This window comes from Zosterops lateralis, assembly GCF_965231275.1.
Source record: "Zosterops lateralis genome assembly, chromosome: 2".
In the NCBI taxonomy this organism is placed as follows: domain Eukaryota; kingdom Metazoa; phylum Chordata; class Aves; order Passeriformes; family Zosteropidae; genus Zosterops; species Zosterops lateralis.
Genome location: NC_139763.1, coordinates 34,443,572 through 34,466,750, shown reverse-complemented (window position 1 = coordinate 34,466,750; position 23,179 = coordinate 34,443,572). Strand labels below are relative to the sequence as shown.

General features: G+C 37.2%; 1 protein-coding gene across 2 annotated transcripts in view; it reads left to right on the top strand.

Moving 5' to 3' along the window:
- The first annotated feature begins 891 nt into the window (after window positions 1–891).
- The window catches only part of PPP2R3B (protein phosphatase 2 regulatory subunit B''beta), a 43,626-nt gene continuing 21,338 nt past the window's right edge, over window positions 892–23,179 (top strand). Inside the window, exon 1 of one of the 2 annotated variants that reach the window (XM_083885197.1) lies at window positions 892–1,269. In XM_083885197.1, the coding sequence (XP_083741323.1) occupies window positions 922–1,269 (348 nt within the window). In that variant the 5' untranslated portion in view covers window positions 892–921. Of the gene's footprint in view, window positions 1,270–14,282; window positions 14,491–23,179 lie in introns of those variants that run through there. The other variant, XM_083885198.1, reaches the window with a different exon arrangement.

Genomic DNA, 23,179 nt, shown 5'->3' with positions numbered 1-23,179 from the left:
CCACGTATCTTTTATTATATGCTTTATGCATTTAGATAAAACTCTGTGAAGGGCTTTAAAAAACACAAACATGAGGGAGCATAGATTTTATTTGAACCATGCCAAATCATTAAATAATTGGGTGCTGAAAATCTTGGTAGTAGCTTTGGTTCTCTTCTCAGTGTTTCATGCCAGTCCTCTGTCTCTCTAACATTAAAAAAAAAAAAAAGTTTGTTTCAGGTGTGTAACTGAACCTGAAATCACACTGTCACACTTCTTGAGTTCCATGGGATTTTACATTGGTTTTGAAAGACTGCAAAAGTGAATGTCAAATAAGATATCAAATGGCAGGGCATTGGGAATCACTCACATGAGGGGATGCAAGACTTTAAATGCATATCTCAACCTCAGAATGAAAATTGAGCCTTCAGTCATAGTTCTAAATCTCTTAACTGAAAGACTTGCTTATTAAATCTTATTTGTTTTATCAACAGAGCTTAGCATAAACTACATAGATATTTAGTTCTTAGCATGTTCAATTATAAGTATTTTCAAGTCTTATTTTTCGTAATACATGTGGTTTTAACACATATTCTTAGAGGATATTTGTAATTGTTAGCTATCTCTTTGAGAAAGCCCAAGTGCAGTTTCTTGTTCTCTAGTCTCCACCATTTACACAGTATGCTTTTAAGAGAAGTTATCCATTATTTAAAATAAATTATTGGAATTGCCTCTGACTGATTTATGTCTTACACTTATAAAATGTTCCTGAAGTCACATGTTAAAATATAACTCCCAACTTCTGTTGGTATCTTGAGGGAATAAATATCAACAAATTGTTAAATAATGCCTGTGAAACACTGAAAGTGGAGTGGAATATTTATATGATTGTCAAATATTTACTTTGAGTTTGAACCAACAAAACAGGGAAACTGGCAGAAAATGTCACCTGGGAAAGTTCTGCAACCTGCAGTGAAAATGAAGGTGGATGAACTCTTCTTGTGCTGGTTGAGCCAGCCTGCAACTCAGCTAACACTAAAGGACTGCTTGAGAAGAATCAAGAATAAGGAGAAAACAGAGTTTGGTAACGCAGATTCAGGAAACAGTAAAAATGAGAGTTTCACCAGTAAAAATTCCAATTCCAAGCAGTGCATATTAGGAGATACCAGATTGCCTTTGATGTCTTTCAGTCCTCCTCAGCTTTCTACTACTCTTCCATTGACGACTCCAGCTAGCTCAAGGAACACTTCTAATGTTAGAGCAACACGTCGATCCTCAGGGACCAAAGAAGTAAGTTGGTTTCTTATTAGAGTTATTTGTTTAAATGGAACTGACTTTGTGTTTGTGGTATTGGCAAATTATGTCAGTAAATATTTTCCTCAGAGGAGGTATCAGGAGTGGAGGGAAGCAGCAGCACTGAACACAAAATACCAATGTTTGTGTATCATTAGTGTTAGTGGATAGGTGGCCTGAGCTTCCATAAGATTATCTTGGCTTCTTGCCATCTAATTGTGGATAAATTTAAAGTCCTTGTGTTTTTGTTCCTGTTACAACATACTGCTTGACTGCAAGTATTCCTTTGTCTAATGATACCAGGCACTGTTGTTAGTACGAGACTCAAATTTGGCTTCACTGAATCTGCATATTAACAAAGTAATTGTTTTGGTACTGCATGGTACACTCAGCACTTCCTTCCTAATGAGCTCTTTATTCATAACAGACAATGCCCTCTATGCAAGGATGACAACCCTGCCCCCAACCTGAAATATTCTTTTTAAGTTTGCAATTCAGTTCAATCTAGTTTCTAGCTCTTTTCATAAATTGTGAAAACAAAACGGGATAGAAAATGTTGTCATGACTGACAAAGGTGTTTCTTATGTATGTATGTAGAATTATAGAACGGTCTGGACTGCAAGGGACCTTCAAGACCATCTAGTTCCAACCACCCTGCCATGGACAGGGATACCTTCCATTAGACCAGGTTGCACAAAGCCCCCTTCAGCCTGGTCTTGAACACTCCCGGGGATGGGAGAGGGACAGCTTCTCCAGAAAACCTGTTCCAGTGTCTCACCATCCTCACAGTAAAGAATCTGAGTAATTTCTTCCTTGTATTGATCTAAATCTTCCCTTTCAGTTAAAGCCGTTTCCCCTTGTCCTGTCACTACACGCCCTTGTACAAAGTCCCTTTCCAGCTCTCTTGTTGGTCCCCTTTAGGTGCTAGAAGACTGCTGTAAAAGTTCTCCCCAGAGCCTTCTCTTCTCCAGGTGGAACAGCCCCAACTCCCTCAGCCTGTCATCTTCAGCAAGTACTGCAGCCCTGTGATCTGTGATTTGGACTTGCACCAGCAGATCCACACCCTTCTTATGCTGAGGACCCCAGAGCTGGGCACAGCACTCTGCTGGGGTCTCAGCAGAGCAGAGTGGAGGGGCAGAAGCACCAACCTTGCCCTGCTGTTTTTGATGCAGCTCAGGACACATTTGGCTTTCTGAGTTGCAAGTGCACACTGCTGGGTTATGTTGAGATTTTCATACAGCAGCATCCACAAGTCCTCCACCTCAGTGCTCCTCTCAATCTATTCCCCACCCAGCCTGTTTTTGGCTTGGGATTTCCTTGTCCCAGATGCAGGACCTTCTACTTGACCTCACCGAACTTCATGACATTCATAAGGATGTCAGAGTTATTATGCTGTTTGTGCTATAGGACTATAAATTCGCATATTTTAGTAATACTGGAAAATTTTAAGAGGTTGTAACTCCCAATCGCTCTGTGTACTTTGGTATCTAACTTACTACAATGTCCAAACATGGTATCCCAGGGAAGCCTGCTCAGCTGGGAGAGGGTAGAGAGGCTAAAGCTGGAATGTTTGAGTCAGTTATTTATTGTTTGTTGTTGATATGCATTGAGTATATAGACTTACCCTTTAACCCACAGGAGTAACAGCATGACCCTTTTGCACTTAAAGATTTAATCTGAAGTGACCTCTTGGTTTCATAAATACTAATTTTCAAATCTAATTGACAGCTTCTTAGCTCCAAACCACCACATGTCTAGTGTTTGTCTAGATTGACTTTACAATAATAGGAACTTGTATTTATGTATAATCACCAGCCAGACAGCAGGGCATGATGATTGATTTACTATTTTTGTTGTTGTTCACACAGTTGTTTCCTGTTCTAGTGAAATGCAGAAAGTCAGTCAGCAGATGCTCAGTTTATTCTTGTATCAGATAAAAGCAAGCAAAGGAAGAATTTCCATTAAAACCCACTGTTATTTGCTATACTTGGTCACTAACTTGTGTACCGTAACTTCTCTTCATGTGTCTTGGTTGAATGCTTGAAGTAAATCGCATAAAGAAGAACAAGAAGAGATTAATAAAGAGTACCATCCTTAACTTAATTGGAATTGTTTGTATAGTGCTGAGAGAGAACCTAGAGGGGTTAGGTTGTTGGTTGCTTCAGTAGGTTGCGGAGGAGGAATTTCCAAGCAATGAGAAATTTATTTATAGTTTTATTATTCAGGTGAACTGAATCTTCATCCAAAAGTTTCTTAATCTCCAAGTGTAAATTGCATTTGCAGCTGGCATCAGCTCTTAAGTACTACCAAGAATTGCACGTTTTTCCATGACAGTGTATTTTCTCTTAGCAAGCACATTGTACTGCACTTTCTTCCACAAACTACCTCATGCAGTGTCAAAACTAATGCTTCTGCTGTTGTGCATCTGTGTGTTTCTCAGATCATGCCAATGGTTTTACCTACCTCATATGAGTTTTAAGTAAGTTTGAGGCCCTCATCTTGTTTCTATAAGTGGAAGAAAATGTTTCAGACACTGGACCTACAGTGCAAGCTAATACAGATTTAAATTCTAAATAGCAGTCCTAGAAAATGGTAAAAGTTAATGTGCTTAGCTCTGTGTGCATGAGGGTGTTATCAGGAAAAGGCTTTTATATCCAGCTGTAAAGAGCTGGAGAATTATTTCTTTTTGGACTATATAAGTCAACTTAAGCATCTTAATAAACTTTTTCTTATTGTGTACTGAAGTCTCATAAGGCAGCATACAAGCAGTTAACTTACTTTGGCATGGTACAGTTTCAGTATCACTGAACTAAATCACTGCATTTGATTATGGATAAGGCTGCTGTATGCCTTTTTCCTGTTTCTTAAAATATTCCTGCAACTTTTTTGAAATACGCCAAACAATAACAGAAAACCACCATCCTTAGTAATTACCAGGAAGTAAATATGAATGTGTAGGAAAACATTTTCATGCTACAGGTTTCAGTACTTTTTAGCAAAACATGTTGTTTTTTTTAATGAGAAGCATTCCTAATTAGGATCTAATTAGATATGTAATCTTTGATACTTTAAACAGTAGCATATGAGCAAAATAAGCTGGTGCTGGTGTGCTGATGGCAATCATTAAACAGAATTTAAAAGTACTGTAACTGTCAGCTATTGTATTCAAGGAGGTATTTTCTTTTTTTCCAGAGATTAGCTTGTAATTGAAGCCTGTGGGTTATACTTCTATCCAAAATTCAGAATTTGCCATATATTTTGCTGAAACACTAATGTCTTGTCAGAGGACAATTTGCTGTCTTTCAAGATAGTTGAAGCCCTTCCCTGATTAGCAAGTGAAAAGTACTTATTCCAGTAATGAAAGAACCAACATGGCCTTTATGGAATTTTTTCATCTGCTGGTGCATTTGCCAGCACTTGGTAGTCTGCAAATAGGCCTGTGATTTGTATGTACTATATACTTCAAATAACAAAAATTTAGAGACATAAAAATGTCAGCATTCAAGTCTCAAATGTTTTCTGAGTGTATTGTTGAAGAAATTCTAGAGCTGTAACTTTCAAACTCGAAGGATAGCTGTAGGTTTCCTCTAACCCTTATCACTACTGGCCAATAGATTTAAGTGTTTCTGGGGCACTAGATTATCCTAAACACATGGGCTATACACAATTGTACACTGTTCATCACATTGTCAAAAATGCCAGTCCTCAAGGCCTAAGAGGTGCCACAAGCAAGATATCTAATCCTAACCAGCTGGTGTGCAAGGCATCTGGGGAAACAATTCACAGAATTTCCTATGGGTATTTTGTGGGATAGTGGTGCAGAGAGAATGTGATACAGTCAAAAATACTTTAAAGTTATTTTCCATTTTTCTACATGGTCAACCTTTGATATAACGGAATTTCTTGGAGTAGTTTCTATATATCCTTTATTTGATAAGCATACTGTTCCTGCTTGTTATCCTGTGGCAGTTGAAGCTCATTTTCCTCCTATTTCTATAACTTGTAATTTTTTTTTACTTTAATATATGGCTGCTTAGTTTTTTATCATGAATAACATTCTTGCCAGATATTTGTTAGCAATTACTTGATTTAAACATGGTGGTACTGCTGCCATCCATTTTAGTTTAAAGGGAGGCTAGAATGAAACTATTTAACATTGACTGAAGTCTGAATAGCACTTAACTGTTGCATTTTGAAACAAATTAATTCTGAGGCCTGGAGGTAGAGGGTAGCTGGGCTGGCACCATCATTTTACAAGGTATCTGTATCTGAATTGCTGCCTGGTTCCTACCAGCAGCGCTGTTAACTGGGGAGCCCGGGCTGTGTTACATTGCACCGCACACCAGGCTGCGCTGTGCGGGCCGTGTGGTGTAACACGGGCACTCCCCAACTCTGTATCATGCACAGATAGTGTTAGCAGTGCCATGTCCTATCACTGACTGGGGAGAATGGTGGACTTGGCTTTCAACACAAGCCCGTGACTTAAAGGGAGACTGTAAATAACCTGGTATCAAACTGATGTACTTTTACTATGATAACAGGGTACTATGAGAGATGTCAGCATTAGTGTCATCTCAATAAAGCTCCTTCTTATGGTACCAACAAAGCAAGGGCAGCCAAAAGTTCATATTAAGGTCTGGAAGAGTGCAGATATAGGCGTTCCTATAAAATCATTATTACTTTTGAGTGGGATGACATAATAGTAGTCAGCAGAAGCAGCACTGGTAGTATGTTGTGCACTCATCTTAAGCTTTGCTGTACTGAATAGCTTGGAATAGAAGAATCATTATCCTGATTAGAGAACTAACTGTTCTTTTTAGCTATAACTGAGAAACTGAAAGTTATTCACTGTTAATAGTGCTCCTTATTCTAAGTGTATTTTGTTACACTGGCATATAAATGTTACTTTTGTTAGCAATTATATTGATTTTGTTTACACTTAGTGCTTTATTAAAAGAAATAGTGAACTTTTGTCCTCTTTCAAAATGGCAGTTGCACTTGTGTCCTACTGCAAAGTCATTTTTTTTTATGCTGCATCCAGTCTTAAGAGTTTTTGGCATTTCTCTTACGAAGAAATGGAATTCAAAATTGTGTGGCTTTCTTCAAGTTTGAAGCTCACCTGAATCCTGACACAGGACAATTAAAATTAATTCAACTTTGAGTTATGATAGTTATTAATCAGTCATTCCTTGATGAGTAACTGACACTTAAAATCAAACCAAAAAAAGTTCAAAGCTATATAATTATAGTTTACAGATCATGACTTCCAGTTGCTTCTCTGTCCAGTCTTTCGAAACAGGTAAACTTAATTATGGCTTTGCATCAATCATTTAAAGAGTGCATTTTTTAATGGGTGTTCAATCTGTGAGGAAATTCGGTATTGATATAAAAGAGATAGCCTTATCTTTTTTTTTTTTTTTAATTCAGTGATGCTTGAGAACTTGTTTTATAAATATAAATGGGTTTTGAGAACCTCTCCATATGCCTTACATTCACTCTATCAGCAAGAAATAGACTTGAGGCTGAAAGTATGTATGGGCTTACTTCAGTACAAAATCATAAATGCAGGTCATCCAGTGAACTAGTTTGTCCACTGTTGGACCTAGTCAATGGCTGCACAAGATTTTTCAGCAAGTCATGTTATGAGAAAAATCTTCAAAATGCCAGTGGTAAAATGAGATGACTGAGTCTTGGCAAATTAAGAGGTTTTGCACACACAATTGTCTTAAAGTTGCCTTACGCCCATTGAATTTAAGTTTTTGCATTGATTCAAGAAGGTACTAATTAAGTTTTTCACAGTCAGCAGCAAATGATTACCAAGTGTACTGTTTTAAGTGTGGCATAATATGTAAATAACTCCTTTGTGTTGGGCTGTTAGTGTGGTGTTCTTGTCTTCCAGTTAACCACATGGTACCCACGTCTTGGTAGATAAGATTAATTTGTATTCTGTGAACAACAGATAAAACTTAAAATGAGTCCATTGAACCTACAGTCACCAAGAGCTGTTTTTAAAAGTACTTAATGTTCCACTATTTAATGTTAGATGTGCCCCTTTTGGATAGCAATCACATAAAAAATACCTAGAAACTGTAGAGCCACCCAAGTACTGCTTCTTGGCTACAGATACTGGCAGGAATGATGAGCTCTTGGCATATGTGTCCCATTAACCTTCTGCATGCTGTTTAGTTTCATTTCATATGGAACTAGACTTGCATATTTGTTCTGTGCAGATCTTACTAGTAACTTTGGCTGATTTCAGGTTAAGTAAGGTGAGCTGGAAGTCTAAAAGGAAAATGTACATGCAGACTGTGTAGGAAAATGTAGGGGGAAACAACAAGTGGGTGCTGAGAAAATCATTGCCAAATATTGCAAGGTGCTCAGTGTGAATTAGGTTCAATTTGACCTTCTTGACAAAACAAAGCTTGTAGAACTTATCAAATGGCTTGACTTGATCAGATTTTTTGGATTCAGCAGAACCAGGAGAACAGCTTCTAATGAGTTTTATTCCTTTAGAAGCTAGATTTGTATTGATAAACAATAAATAATCTTCTAAATTTTGTAAGCATTTCTAGTAGATATGATCAATATTGACATATTGTAAATAATAACCCTTGTGGCATACTTTACCAAAAGATAAAGCAAATTCTTTGAGTTTATCAATATTGAAAACAATGATGAGCTAGAGTATTCTTCTACCTGCTAAATCTTTGTGAATAGTCATCATTTACAACAAATACTGTAGGTCTCCTGCTGTGACATCAGGTTTTAAACAAAACATCACTGATTTTATTCTCTTACTTGCTCTTAACATACTCAAAACAGCACCTGAAATTTTGACTACTTGCTTATTTATCAAGTGACAAATTTAAGCTTAGTATTTTAGAAAGGTTTTTCTAGAATGCTTGGAAAAATATGTAAACTTCACATAAAGACTTATGATAATGGAGATTGCAGGAAAGTCAGGACTACTGTTCCTTTTCTGACAATGTATTTGTGGTGTTCTACCTCTGTAAGATGTCAAATTTCTTCGGTCTTTTTTCTTCATGTGTAATGCTGCCCTTTTAGTTATTCTGAAAGCTAAAGTTCACGTCTTTACCAGTGACCACCTTCTTTTCTCTGCCTGCTTTCTTTGCTTTGTCCTTCGGCACTGTACCCTGCTTGAAATTTTGGAAGTGCACAGCTTTCCATTTAGTTCTGTAGAAATCAGTGTAGTTTCTGTATCCTCTGTTTCCTGTATCAGCAATGATTTCAGACTGATATGACAACACAATAGTATTAGTCTTCATAGAACTTCTATCAGATCCTGGTTTTGGCTGGTAAATTAGCAATTTGTGATTTTACTGACAGACTGGTAGGACAAAGTCTATGTCTTAAGCTTCCCAATTTGTTGGTTTTCTGTTAAATCTTCAAGGAGGGAAATCTCAAGCAAAATCATAAGCAAGAAGCTGTCCTGCAATTGTCACTGACTCAAAATTATTGTCCTGTGACTTCAGGGACTAAATTACTTGTCAGGTTAGCCTCTGCTGCTGAATTTAAAGTAGTAGTTGTACTTTCATGCACCAATCATTCTAGTGTGGGAAGATGTTTTTGAAAGGATTCAGTTAATGTCCAAAACAAAGTACTGAACAGCTTATACAATGTTTAAATAAATTTCTGGACAGTTATAAAATATCATTTATGTTCTTATTACCAAACTGCTCTGTCAACTTCTAAATTAAGGTGACACAATGTAAATAATAACAATCTAGAAATTACTAAATGTTCAGAATGGCCAGTGTGACTTTGAAAAGTTCCAGAATGCATATCATTAGACTTGGTTGTAAAAGCTGCTGTCTCTTGTAGGAAAACCTGTGGCATTCTGAATCAGCCTGAACTGATTCTTTATTTCAACCTAATTCTGCTATTCAGAGGCTTACACTGGTAAAGGTGCAAGTGCATATATTGTGGACTGTAGCTTCATCTGTGGATAATCTCTGTAGCATCATGGTTCATCTAAAATGTTAAAACAACATCTTATTAGAGGAAATATGACTTTATTTTGTGTAATCTGTTCCAGATTTTTTTGCTTATATCTTTCTCTCTTTAATACCTCATCAGCATCAGTTTGGGTGGTTCCAGTTTTCATGATCTGATGAATTGGGTCATCTGAAGATCATGAATAGTGAATAGGCTCCATCTGCAGAACTATTCCAACAACCTTTTTCCCTTAAAATTCAATTTCTGTTGTACACAAATAAATAAAAATGTAAAGTGACTTTCTAAGATGGCAGAGAACATGAGAATTGTTCTAAAGGTATATAAATCATTCCTTTATTGTCAGGCATTGGTTTTATAACTTCTAGTATTGATGCTTGCTGAAGTTAGTCTGAAAAATTCCCTTGCTGTGTCTTTGGGGTCCAGGCTGTGTAATCATCTCAAGGTGATGTATCTTATCTTAGTTGTAATCTGATAATGGCCTGTGCCATGGTGTTCATACATGGCTTCCTTTTGATAGTGTGCAGAAAATCTGATCAGCCCCTCCTTCCTGGCCTACCAACATGACCGCACATCTGGCATCTAGCTGCTGTCTTTTTACTTACTTACTGTTTTGCCTCTTAAGAATTCTGAATTCTCTTAGCAACTGTGGAAAGAACAGCCAATCATTGTTCTGTCTAATCCAAGAGTACTAGAAAATTTAAATAATCATTCAAGAAGGCATTTACATGCAAGACTTCCCTTTCCAATGGGGAGGCATTGCATCCTATAAGAAAAAAATTATGTATCTAGGCCTAGATGCACATGAACTTCTTTCCAAGGCCAAAGGATCAGTTTGTTCTTGTGAAGGTAGATTTCTTAACTGCACAGTGTCGACATCTAGCAGTTCATCAGTATGTCATACTCAAAACACTGTCCAAACTTGAAAGCAATCAGTTTCCATAACTGGTAGTTGAATACGAGCCTAATAACTTGATTCCTTCTGCTGTGTGAACATTGTACGTGTTATCTCCCTTGGGTTTTGTGAGTGTACTGCTGAAAAAGGATGACTCCCATCCAAAGGACAGTTAGGGGTGGATAATAGTACTTTGTTATTCTGTTCAGCTCATAAGTGCATTGTGCTCATGTTCTCTTTTCATGCAGAGCAATTACAAATGGGAAGTTGCTAGCAAGGAATTAGTTTCAGGATCTTTCAGTATAGCAAAGGCTACCTGGTTTAGTAATTCTTGATAACATTAAATAATGGTGATAGTCTAGTCACAATGTTTTGTGAAGAGGAAAAAAAAAAGAACTCACCATTTCAGAGTTGTTTGGTTTTGCTTGTTTTCTTAGTCTAGCAAAGAATTGCTGCTTTCATTTTCTTTTAATATATACTTATGTAATTTCTTCATTTTATTTCCTGCCTCGTACTAGCTGTGTTTTAGCAAGCATTGTTAGCTGATTGACTTCTTATATATCTTCCTTTATGAGTGCCATATTTCCTTTAAACCTCTGGAATATATCTTTAATACTACCTTAGTCATGCTGTTACATTTTTTTGCTATATTGAAAAGGTGCCACCTTGCCTTACTTCTCTTAACTGCTGTGTTCTGCCCCTCGCTATTAAGTTCCTTTTGTAGAGGGTCGCACTAATTGCATAACAGCCCTTTTACATTGGTTGGTTTGGAAATACAACATTTTTTTTTTTCTAGTTAACCCATGAGCCACTCTTAATTTCTGCACCATCACAGGCTGAGGGATGCTATCGGGTTCCATGTTGTTGCCATTGGGCTTGGCTATTCAGCCTTATTTCAACTTTCTCCAAAGGCCAAACAGGCTTTCTGTCATCTTCGTTCACATGTTACTTGGTTGAAGACCAGGCTTCAGCAACTAAAGTTTTTATATGGCTGAAAATTATTTTCTTGGGGGCTTCCTGTGATGCTGGGATGCTTTTTCCAGTAACTTAAGGTCACTTCCACTTAATCGCTTAAGACTTTAATGTGCTGTTGATATATGCTTCTGACAAGAAACTCTGGTTTGCTAGGCAAATAGTTAAGGGTTTTTTTTAAAGTAGTCTTCAAGATTGTATTTCCTCTACAGTACCCAGAACATTGTGTTATTTATGTTTTGTATGTTCAGATATGTGTATGTTCTTGTGTATGTTCAGATCTTTGTTAAAGTGGTAAACTCTTTGGCCCCAGTCCCTTAAGCCCAATCCATTCATAGTGTGTATTTTTAGCTTTGGAAGGAAGCTCTGAGCATGCATCTTCCCCTGTGTTTATTTATCTAGCTAATAATAAGCTGCCAGGATACTTGAACAGCTTCATGGCTGGGACCCAGACCTTCACCTAGTAAAGAATTTCGCCTTAGCTTTCACTGGAGAGAATTCAGATTTAGAATAAATACAACACCGTGCTTGGAATACTTCCAGTTCAGTCTGGATGAAAGCTGACTTTCCTTTTCCCCTGTGGTTAATTCATGACTGAAAAGGCTAAAACAGATCTTAGGGGATTTGTGACCACATTGCTTTATAAACCCTCAGTCTCCTAAATGTGGCAATACAATCTCCTTTTCCTTTTAGATGGTGAAAAGGATGTAATTAGTAGCTGCCAGTGTACTTGAGTGTACTCAGTTGCATGGAGATTGTTCATATATTGTAACCTCTGAACAACAAATATCCAGGTATATTAACAACCACTAGACTGGAAACCATGGTGCTAAAACAAATTAGGCTAACAGTGGGATTGACTTGGAGCAGTGAAGTAATGTTATGGCAAAGCAATGCAGAATGTTCAAAATACTGGGCCCAGCTTGTTGGGTATGATGAGTTCCGAGTTCTGTTTGAATAAAGGAGGGAAATGGAGCTCAGAACACTTCTTTGTTACTGAGGCTTCTTCAGCAGATTCAGGAGGTCCAGGCCTTTTGGTTCCAGACTGGCACTTTTAGCTCTCCCCATGAGAGGCCATCATCTTAATGACATAATACAGTCACATCAAATAAGACTGTGAATGTAGCAGCAAATAGGAGTGCATCACCTGGTTTAAAAGGATGAAAATAGAAAGCAACTTAGGTGAGAAGATACCTTTCCTTACCTCAAGTAAGGCCTGTTCTGCCTAACCTGAAACACAATCTGCCTTGCAATACAACCTTCCTGACCTTCCACATTTTGGTCTGGAACTGTTATCTGTTGCCAGAGTAGGATTCCTCTCCTACTCTAACACCTCAGTCCTTCATCTCAAGTTCCAGGCATGCTGCTGCTGTGTACTGCATGCCCAGTTTTCTGTTGACTTCCCTGTGGCCAAGGTTTATCCCAGGTTAGTTGATTTAGTCTTCCTAAAAGACAGTGAGTGACAGCCAGGTTTGCTCAATGCACTTGGATAGTCTGGTCATGCCAACCACAACATGTCTGACTCTTGCCTTGTCAATTCCTTTCTTGTTCTCCCACTTCCGAAAGAAATAAATATCTTCATAATGAGTTGCAATAAAGAAACAGGAGGCAGGGACAGGACTGGATGCTAAATTAAAACCATGAAAGCAAGTGTTTTGTCATTATTCACTTTCTAACAGTGTATAATAAACTAAAAAAGGAACCAATTAAGGCAAATTATGTTTCACTAGTACTTTTTCATAGTTTCCTTTTCTTAATTGACCAAGGATACTTAGTGTGGTGTTTTAACATTATAGAATGGCTATGAATGGATAAATAGGGCTAGAGAATATATGGGAGTAAAACTGTGCCATCAAGTAAAAGAAATCTCTGACGTAGTGGTTAAAGAGTTGTTTTGGGCTGTGTACATCTTTGTGTAATCAGGAAAATGGCCTTATTTAAAGTAGGAGGGATGAAAGCAAAGTAGGATTGGGCAGGTCTTTCCTTTTACACTGTTAGTAACTAAACTTGTGCATGACAAGATACAGATAATAAATAGCCAACACCTCTATCTTAAGAGAATTTGGAGGTGCTAACAGTGTTCACAGCTTGGAATAGTAAGAGTTGCCATACTCATAACTGTAATGGTGATATTTGAAAAAAATCATCAAAATAGCAGCATTTCCTAAAGATTGCTGTAATAAAGGTATATCCATTTAAAATGTGAAAACTCCAGTAGTTTTAAGTTAATGGTCCTAAAACTGTAAAGGAGAAGGAACTGAAGGTCACTTAAATTTTCACAGAAGCTCATCAGATTTGTTTCCATGAAGAATATTGATATGTACTAAAACTTGGCCTCACCACCTCCATAGAATGTATTTGAGATTCAATACACTGAAAATAGGGTGGAGTCTAACTGTAATGCTAGTGAAATGTGACAGGTATGCAATCTAATATGCGGATATTAATGTTTATAAAGCTATTTAAGAAAAAAATCCTGTCAGTTTTTTCTAATTTCGTGGCATAAGTTATTTCTAATGTAACCTTTTGGTAAAACATGACTTAAAGCAGTGTTTCAGTGGAGTACATTAGCTTCATTTCTGCTATGGCTTTCCATCTTAACATTTAAATTTTTAGATTCTTGAAATACAGTAGCTTAGATTAATGTAAAAAAAAAATTTATTGATTGTGTGAGCCATTCTGAAATCCCATCTGAAGCTTTTTCTGTCATTGCCTTCATTTTTGCAGTGTAACAGGGTTCCCGCTAAAGGACAAAAGAGTTTAAAAGGAATTAATTGCTGGGTAATAAGCCTTATCCTTTGGTGAGGTACTTCATTGAAGCTAGACAGTGAGTGTTTTGTGACAGAAGGGAGAGCTGGGGGGGATGGGAGGAGGAGGAAGCTAGAAAATAACCACAACTGGCCTCTCTGCATTCCTCTAGGGCTTGCCCTTCTTAAAATTGGAAGCTGCTTTTATAGATGCTCCTCCAAACACGGTTTTCATTTTCCATACTGTCCCATTTAGACTCTGGAATGCCTGGATGAAAGGACAGGCTCCCAAAGTGACTTCCCAATCTGTTTTTGCAATTCCAGCCAAGTTCCCTTTAATGTATGGAGCGGGCAAAGTTGAGCTGACTCTTATAATATCCCAGAACTCGGGTGCAGCTGCTGCTTTAAGCGGCACTGTGTGATAATACAACAGCTCTGCTATTTACTGGGACTCAAGTGCCTGGACTGGCACACAGACATTATATGAAATCCGAAAGCATGAGGATAAAGGAGATTTCTTTGCGACAAGATCCTGATCTAAGAAAGGAGTTGGCATTACTAGCTCGAGGATGTGATTTTGTTTTACCTTCTAGATTCAAGAAGAGACTGAAAGCTTTTCAGCAGGTTCAGGTTTGTCTTTCTGTTCTTATACAATTAAGTTATTGCTGTCAATTGTACCTTCACAACCACTCAAACTGCAGGCAATATGTGGAAACTGTTACTAAACTAGCAGGGTTTTGATATTCTGTTCCATATATGATGATTTCTTCTGTGTTTTAAAAGACTGTGCAGGTAGTTTTGTGCGAAGAAAAATGAGTTTGCTGAAGCACATAGCACAGCTAAAGTATGATGTTTGCACAGAGGCATATGCCATGAAAAGTTGGTGCATTTAATGCTATTAGACTTTTAAAGACTGTTTTCCTTAATCTGCATAATTGTAATCTACATGCATTTCCCTGGGGGGTTTAATTTACCTCTTACCAGAACTGAGCATATAAAATATACTGATGTAGGCTGTAACTTCACTAGCTCAAAAATAATATCAAAAGTGCTTTCATACTTGCACGATGATCCTGGATTCCTTTAGATTGTTTATTTTGAACTTTTTATTTGGATGAGATCAGTTGTTGGTTCACACGTGTACTTCTGCTTTGTGGCAGTGAGTTAAAGCTACAATTTTAAAGTGTGCTTAAAATTGAGAGTAGAAGTATTTGAAAAGTAAAATCAGAAGGAAAACTACTTGTAGAGTAAATGTTCAAGGAGATTTGTTATCTCTTGGAGTGAGGAAAAAGTGTGCAACATTTTTTGAGAAACTGAAATTTGGGATTTCTTTGAATACCCTTTTAAGACATATGGTGGTATCTGAAAGCATTCACTTTGACCTTAACTCACCCTCACTTTGAATTCATATACTTAAGGTATGTCATTAAAGGCAGGTGTGATTTTTTTTTCACCCTTTTTTAATTAAGGAAAGTTTAGCAGTTGAATAAAAATTACATTAACTTACAATTAGTGGCATTGTTAGTTATTCTAAATATAGCCTGCTACTTAATTTTGAATTCAGTGCACAAGTGTCCCTTTCAGGTGACCTTCAGGAGGGGGGCCTAGAGCCCTATGACCCTAAGAATGTACTAGCCTTCTGTCTTCTATATGATTATTTAAAATTTGTTTCAAGTGATCTTTATAAGCAATGTTTATTCCTTTGTGCAAAGCAGAGTGCCAGTGTTGACTGTGCTGGTTTTTACCGTTCTGCAAGTGAAAAGATTTCTGACTTACAGTTTCTGTGCTAAACTGGAGGGGTAAGAGAACTTGACTAGAGATAGCAAGAAAAAAAAATACTATCTTTACTACCCAAAAGTAGTGGTAGCAGTTAATATTTAGGCACCTCAGAGGAGGAGGCAAGTTTAGTCTAGTCATGGCATCCTGTTGTAAACAAACACAGCATTACCTTGTGTGGTGCTCCTTAACTTGATCTGTCTTTCATCCAGCGATAGTTGGATCGCTTGTACTTTTACAGGACCTTTTTATGTTGACCTAGAAAACATCTCAGGGTAGCATGGTTAAGCATACCTGTAACCTACCAACTACTTTAAAAAACAGCTTTTCTAATCTGTAGGGATTTTTTTTCTGGTTTAAGATGCTGCTGGCTATAAATGTACAGTAGAGACAATGAGCAAATATTTTTCATTTTTAACCGGTCTTGCACTACCTGGGTAAATGGCAACTGTAGAATGATGTATGATAAATTACTTAATTAGATTACAAATTCTTTGGCAAAACAGAATTAATAGGAGTATAAAACTAGAATATGAGGTCTGTCATTGCTCAGTTTGATATAGAGTATTTATCTGACGTTCCTCTTCTGGGTAGTGGTTTGCTTCGACTTCATGATTTTAAGGAGAACTTTTTGGTAGTCTCATCAAAAACTAAGTATGGGTGCTAGTAACTGTTGATACAGAAGATGGGTATTCTTTACCTGCCATTTTATGTTAATGGTAATTCCAATTTATCCTCATAGGTTAGGTGCTTTTCAAAGAATATTTATTAGCTACATAATCATTGAAGAAATTTCATGCTAAAATTAAAGATTCCTCTAGAGATTTTGTAGAATAACTTGAAACAAAACATTATCATTTCAGTTGCTAAGCTTTGTTGCTTTTGGAATTTACAACCTCCTATTCCACTGTATAGGCTTTCAGACACAACAGTTCATGAATATGGTATAAAATTAGAATGTCAAAGTCAATTAGAAGTAGAAGCCAATCTGTTCTTCCATATTTCTACTACAATCTTGTAATTTTATAATATGTTAAATAAATTACAGATTCTCTTTAAGAGGTTTGTGCTATTAAAACTAACATCTTAAAATAAAAAATTAGTAATGATGGTGGATGGTGGAATAACATGGCTCAGAATCTGCTCTGAGGTGGGTTGGAATGACTGAGTCTTCCACAGGTTCCAAGAATTCTAAGGCAGTGGCTTTTCATATAGGGCCGTGTAAGTAAATACTCTGTGTAGGTAATCCCCTGTGGTTTAGAAGGAGTGGTCACTAGAGCATAGCACATCAAGTTTCTTGAAAATCTTTAAATAGACCACCAAGTAGTGATGTGGGTTCTTCTGGAAAGTGGTGGAATAGGCAGTTCCCCAGTTTTCATTTATTGATGAAAATTGAAAAAACCTGAGCAAAGTAGGGCTTTGTGGAAAAATCTATTTCTCAAAAGAAAGAGAACATTTCAACAGTTATGTATTGTTTTATCTATTACCTTGGGAAGCTAAATTTCTTAGTAGGTATCTCTGCATAAAATGAAGTGAAACTTCAGTCCTTCTTATCTTGATGTTAATTCTAAGACCAAGATCTTTCTTCAGTACTTAACACCTATGGGATATACTGAAATGGGAATGCAGCACTTGAAGAGTCACTGTGTCCTCCTTGCTTGTCTATTTATCTGAAACTTTGGAGGGAGAAGAAACTATCACCTTGTCAAATGTACTGGCAACTTAAATATGGGAACTGAAAGGCTGAGTACTTTGTTTTAGCCAACAGCTGGTGACATCTGTACCTGTCAGAGTTGGAATATAAGCAGCACCTTATGCATGCTATATGAGGAAAATATACCTGAAGTTTGAAACAAAATTAGAATAAAATACATGTGTGTATACTGACATGCTTATACATTTCCAACTCGGTGTTAGCTAAACTTGGAAAATGGGTATTTTTTCACTACTTAGAGGCCACATAATCTTACAAAACTGTGGAGTAATAACTTTAAAACTAGACTTTTTAAAAAGTCAAAAATTCATGCTGAATGTAATGATTTTTAAAAAGGAGCTAAAATAAAAAATCTGGCCTAAGTTTTTAATTAGTCTTCTCAATGTTAGTGACAGACCTGTGCTGACATATTTTTGATACTGTTAATGAATTATACCTTTATCTGCTGTGCCTACGGGGTGATTCCTCGTTGTAGTTGTATGCGTCACAACTCTGTGAAAACGGAGAACTACTTGTTTCATGACCACCTGTTAATGATACTAAATGCTGCTTACACATGCTATTTATGTCAGCTGTATGAGAACTATTTCTTCAACTTCTGCAGCGCCTCACGAGATTGGCTTGCCTTCTGAGTGAAGTAACTTTAGACTTTAGTGCCTCTTGATCATTTTTACATTCCTTTGTTACCAAAATGCTTCATAAATGCTTGTGATGTGTTCAAGACAGCAGTGAACACAGAGTCCATAGGTATTAATGTGTGCTGGGCTGGTGTATATTTGTGATGTAGTGCACACAGTGATTCTTTTAGTCATGAAGATGACAGTCTCATTTCTGAGACAAAGCTACTTTCAAGAAATTTGATTGAGTTGGGTTTACAGCTATAGTCTCAGAAGGTTGTGTAACAATTAGAGGGGCTTCAGGCACTACAGCTTTGCTGTTAACAACAGTTTTCTAATTTAACATAATTTGTAAATCTTTTAACACCACAGGGGGCGGACCCAATATTCATTTTTACATAATACTTTTACATCAGGCAACAAATGCCTTATTAAAGAACACAAGTATTTGCTGAGAGGGCTGGAGATGGAATACAAATCTCATTCTGACTGTAGCTCATAGGTGCCCATGATGCAAGCTTGCTGATGTAATGCCAGTTTTCCAGAGCAGATGCCAACATTTAAAACAGAGACTTACTAGTTGAGATGAGGTTTTCCATAAATGGTTTACTGCTTGTGGATTGCCAGGTTTTAAGCTCTAGTCTCTTAAAAAGAAAAACTGTAAGCAAGCTGGTAGATTTTTACCACTTCTGTAATGGAGACTCCTGGTTCCAACATAAAATGTATTGGCTGCCTGTGATAGCAGCTTCTTTACCTGTTCATGTCTGGTGATAAATCTATTTTTTAACTATTAATACAGAATGTGTGTACTCTTTCTATAGAAAAGCCAACATGGTGAAAGTTTGTTACAGCTTATTTGCATGCCTGATTTAAGAGTCTAGATGTCAGTTCCCTCTGCAGCAGAGTGTTGTGATGCAGCAATTCATATGTTGAAGAGTTTGGATATCCTTTTTTTTCCCTTGATATAAAAGATTCACTGTTCTTTTCTCCATTTTAGCTAACACTAGTATAATAGATGTATGACTGTTGGTGGTAGTGCTAGAAAGCCTGAAACAGTCCAGCACATCTTCATATAAAATGTTCTTCAACTTTTACAAGGAAAGAGGAATATGAGATTGTTTTCACAATTGTCCAAATTAGAATTTTTCAGGGCATCAGCAGACAAGCAGTTAACAGAATACTTACTCCAGCTGTTAGCTTTGCAGCTCCATAGCAAGGCTGAACTCGGTGACGTTTCTTGTTGGAGAGGATTCTTCTTGAAGTCAATTGCATCTAGTGATTGAAATTGCTTTGTTGTAAACATGTAAGGATAAAAAGCTATTGCAGGGTTTAAGCGGATGTCTGTCTTAGCTGTATGTGTTACTTTTGATGTTGAACTGGTGGCCTGTCCTGACAAGGGCTGTTTTCTGTAGACAAATGTTAGAATTGCCTCAGGTGTACCTGTCAGTCCCTTGGCTGTGTACAATCAAAATAATCATGTACTAGGAGGAACTTACCAGCTTGTGCCCTGGAAACAGTTGGGGAACAGAATACACTGGGAAGGAATCGAAGAACTTGATTTAACCTGTGATCAGAATATTTTCTGAGGAAGCTGCAACTATATGACAAACAGCATGTATTAGTGACTGGAATACTTTATTTGACATAATTTAATAACTGTAGACTGTTTGACAGCTACTCACAGGCACTCGTAGTCATACTAGGAGCGACTAATATTTTTCCACTACTTTTGTCTTATCAAGAAATGTAGAAGAAATTGTTTTGTGGGATAGATTTTTCTGAAAAATCTTGCTTCTTTCTATTTTACACTGTGTACCTTTTCCATATTTAAATTAGTAGGGCATGTGAAAGAGATTAAAAAGTATCTTCCCTAGATAAAAAAATGTCATCACCAATGGTGGTGGCAAATTCTGAGGAAGCCTCACTCTAGAAGCCTTCGGTAAAAGTTTTGTCAGCAAATAAAGCAAGTTACCAATGGACATGGATGTAATGTGGAAAGGTCTTGTGTTCATGGCTTTGGGGGGCACAAGTGACTACATCTTCCATTTTGTCCCCCACCCAAGTGTTTTATGAATAAATCAATAAGCTCTTCATACTGCATGCTTTTGATATTGAAGCTCTATGTGACTGTGCAAAGAAAAGTGTTCAGCCATATTTGAAGGTGTTTCTACAGCAACAATGCTTTTGTAGTAGCATCTTCCAGTTCCCAGCAGGACTGCATGATTTACCTATGTCAGCTCTACCAAGCTGCAAAATGGGAGAATCCCAGCATTTCCAAAATTAAGAGTTGTAGAAGAACTTGTGTGAGACATCTGTTAGTGCAGCATATATATTACTGAAAGGGAGGAGATGGGTAAGTATGCTATAATGGTTAGGCATCATGCAGAAAAATGCCTCTTTACCTCAGCCTTTACTAACAAGTGAATTTTGACTGTTGGAAAGTTTCCCAGTGCTACTTTTGTTTGTGTGTATGTGATATGACTTGCCTGTGGTGGCCATTCACAAATGCTTTTAGTTGAATGTGGTTTTAAATTCAATACCCAAGATGGTATGTATGGAATGCATTTCATAGTTTCAGGTGGAAGCTTTTGCTGGATGCCACTGCCTACTCTCTCCTCCTACATTAGAACTACCATGCTTTCCCAGATAGTTTGTGTAAATGGTCCAAAGTTTTGCATGCTCTGCTGCAGTGCTGATACTTTGTTGGCTATTTCTTGAGGGTAGTTTTGGCTATTTGAGTTTGGCTTGGTTAAATTAAAGGGGAAAAGGGTTAATAACAGTTGTACCGTAATTCTTTATGCCTTATAGTGAGACTTTCAAGATTATCCAGTGGTGGCCCTTAGCACAGCAACTTCATTCAAACTGCAGGGTGCTTCCTTCCCAGTCTATCACAAAATTAAGAGTACTGCTACTTAACTCTGCTGTTTTAAGACTTAAAATAAGGGGAGAAATTAGCTTCATACAGCAAACAGCTTAAAAAAACCCATTTCTTTTTTTTTTTTACCTCAGAATCAGAAGTTAGGGTCTTTAGGCTTCTTTTTTACTGTTACCTAGGAACCTTCCATGTTACTCCTGACTGCTCTAAACATCACTGAATCTCTTTTGATTTGCTTATGGAGTTGCTACATGCTGTAACATGTCAGTGATCCCAAAATGGGACAGAGACCTCATCTCTAGAGTGAAGTTCATTTAGCATTGGGGATTAATATTTGCATTGAAGACAAGACCAGATTACCATATACTTTTTTACAGAAATAGACTTGAGGGTAAAATGGCCAAGAACACGCATAGATGAGAATGATAATCCATTTATTTAAAACTGAGATGAGCGCACAACCTGGTATGCTGGAAGGAGACTCCCACCATATTTTTCTGGTCAGAATCTGAACCCAGGATTGCTAACTGGAACATAGACTGCATTGGCAGAGTTGCTGAACCCTGCTCTCATGCCTTAACTCAGGTCACATGTATAAAATTGAAAACAGTGTAGGTTGAAGTACCTTTTTTCTTCTAATGGTATAGTGCTAGAATTTTATGGGAAAATGCAATAATCTTTCCATTTCCTTCCCCTCACATAGCACAAATATTGACTACAGACCAAATGAGATTAATGAAATTTTCAGAGTTAAGGCTAACAGCAGAAACAAGATAGTGTAAAACTGCAGCAGGGTTAAAATTAATGGATGTTTATCTCTTAGTGTGGAAGGAAAGAGGAGCATGTACGATAAAATTAGTCTCTATACCCCATCTAAAAACAGCTGCCAGACAGTGACTGAAGGATAGCAAGCTGACTAAAATGATTGTTGCCAAAGGAAAAACTTTTACATATATACCCTGATGACTGGTTTAGCACGGGTTCATTCTCTGTAGGTCTCTCTCAAGGTTTGATCTACGTTTTATATTTCTGACTAAGCTATGCAAAATGATTCACAATCTTAGCCTGGTTTTAAGCCTAATGTAATCTGATTTTAAACTATACTGCCACAGTACTCCCTGATCTTATGTTAGCAGCAGAACCGTGTTGCTTCTGAGTGGTACCAACTGTGTGAGATTGGATGAAGACAAATAGGAGGTTTTAATTTTGCTCTTTAGCTGTTTTGGTGACCTGAGGCAGTTCACCATATTGCTTCACTGTCACTAGTGAAGCAAGTAAATTCTATGTGGGCATGGGGGAAGGGGAAGATGCAGGTGTGCTGTGGTGTAGCTTACCTTATGCCATGCTGTAAAACTTCATTATGAAGATTTCAGATAAACTTACCATTTTCAAGCACTGCAGTGATTTCATTTTAGAGTAATAGAACTTGGTAAGGGGAAGGACTCAGAAATTTCCAAAGTTTTAAGTTGTCCAAGGATCATCTTTCACAGAGGAAAACACCGTTTAGCACATCAAGCTGAACAGGAAGTAGTACAATCAGTGAACTCTTGCAGTAAAAAAATCTCATTAGTTTGGCTGGAAAGATGCTAATGAGGATGACACAGAAAGCAATAAAAAAGCATCACACTTCAACATAAATAAATGTAAATGTCTACCACAAGGTCAAGAGAGCTTATGTTACAGAGGACACGTTTCTCTGGGCTTCTGATGAAAGTTCTGGTAGTAACCTTACTTTATCCTGAAACGGATTTTTAAAGGCACTTCAGCATGTTAAACTATTTGAAATGTTAGAACAGGTTTTTCAAAACTGTTGTTTTTCTTCCAAATGAGAAAGGACCCTTTTCTAAATAATAGTAGTGCAAGTCTTTTATGTGATGTTTTCGAGATTTAAGTTCCATAAAACTACTGATAATGTCAGTTGTTTATCTAGAGGGAAATGTTGACTTTCACTTTGCCATCAATTAGATAGTAAGTTAAAAAAGAAGCATTTCTGTGATTTTATTAGTCAGAGTTATTGACAGCAATAACAGAGCAGAGGGATGGGAAGGCTGGTCAGGTATTCCTTGTGAGCCTGATTACTGATAACATTTTACTACATTCACAGTTACTGTTTTAACTGCTCTGCTGTAGCACACCTTGTATTCTTAAGAACGCATTGACTTTATGAAAGGAAAGACTGATACAAAAAATAATGTTACCCTTTGAATCTCCATGTTGGCTTTCATTGTCTGTTGTGTGTCAGGGAACTTCATGTAGTTATGTTTTCATTGTTAGGTGGTTGATGGGCTTTATACATGGGTGGTTGCAGGGATGTTAGGATTTAAAAGGCTGAATAGC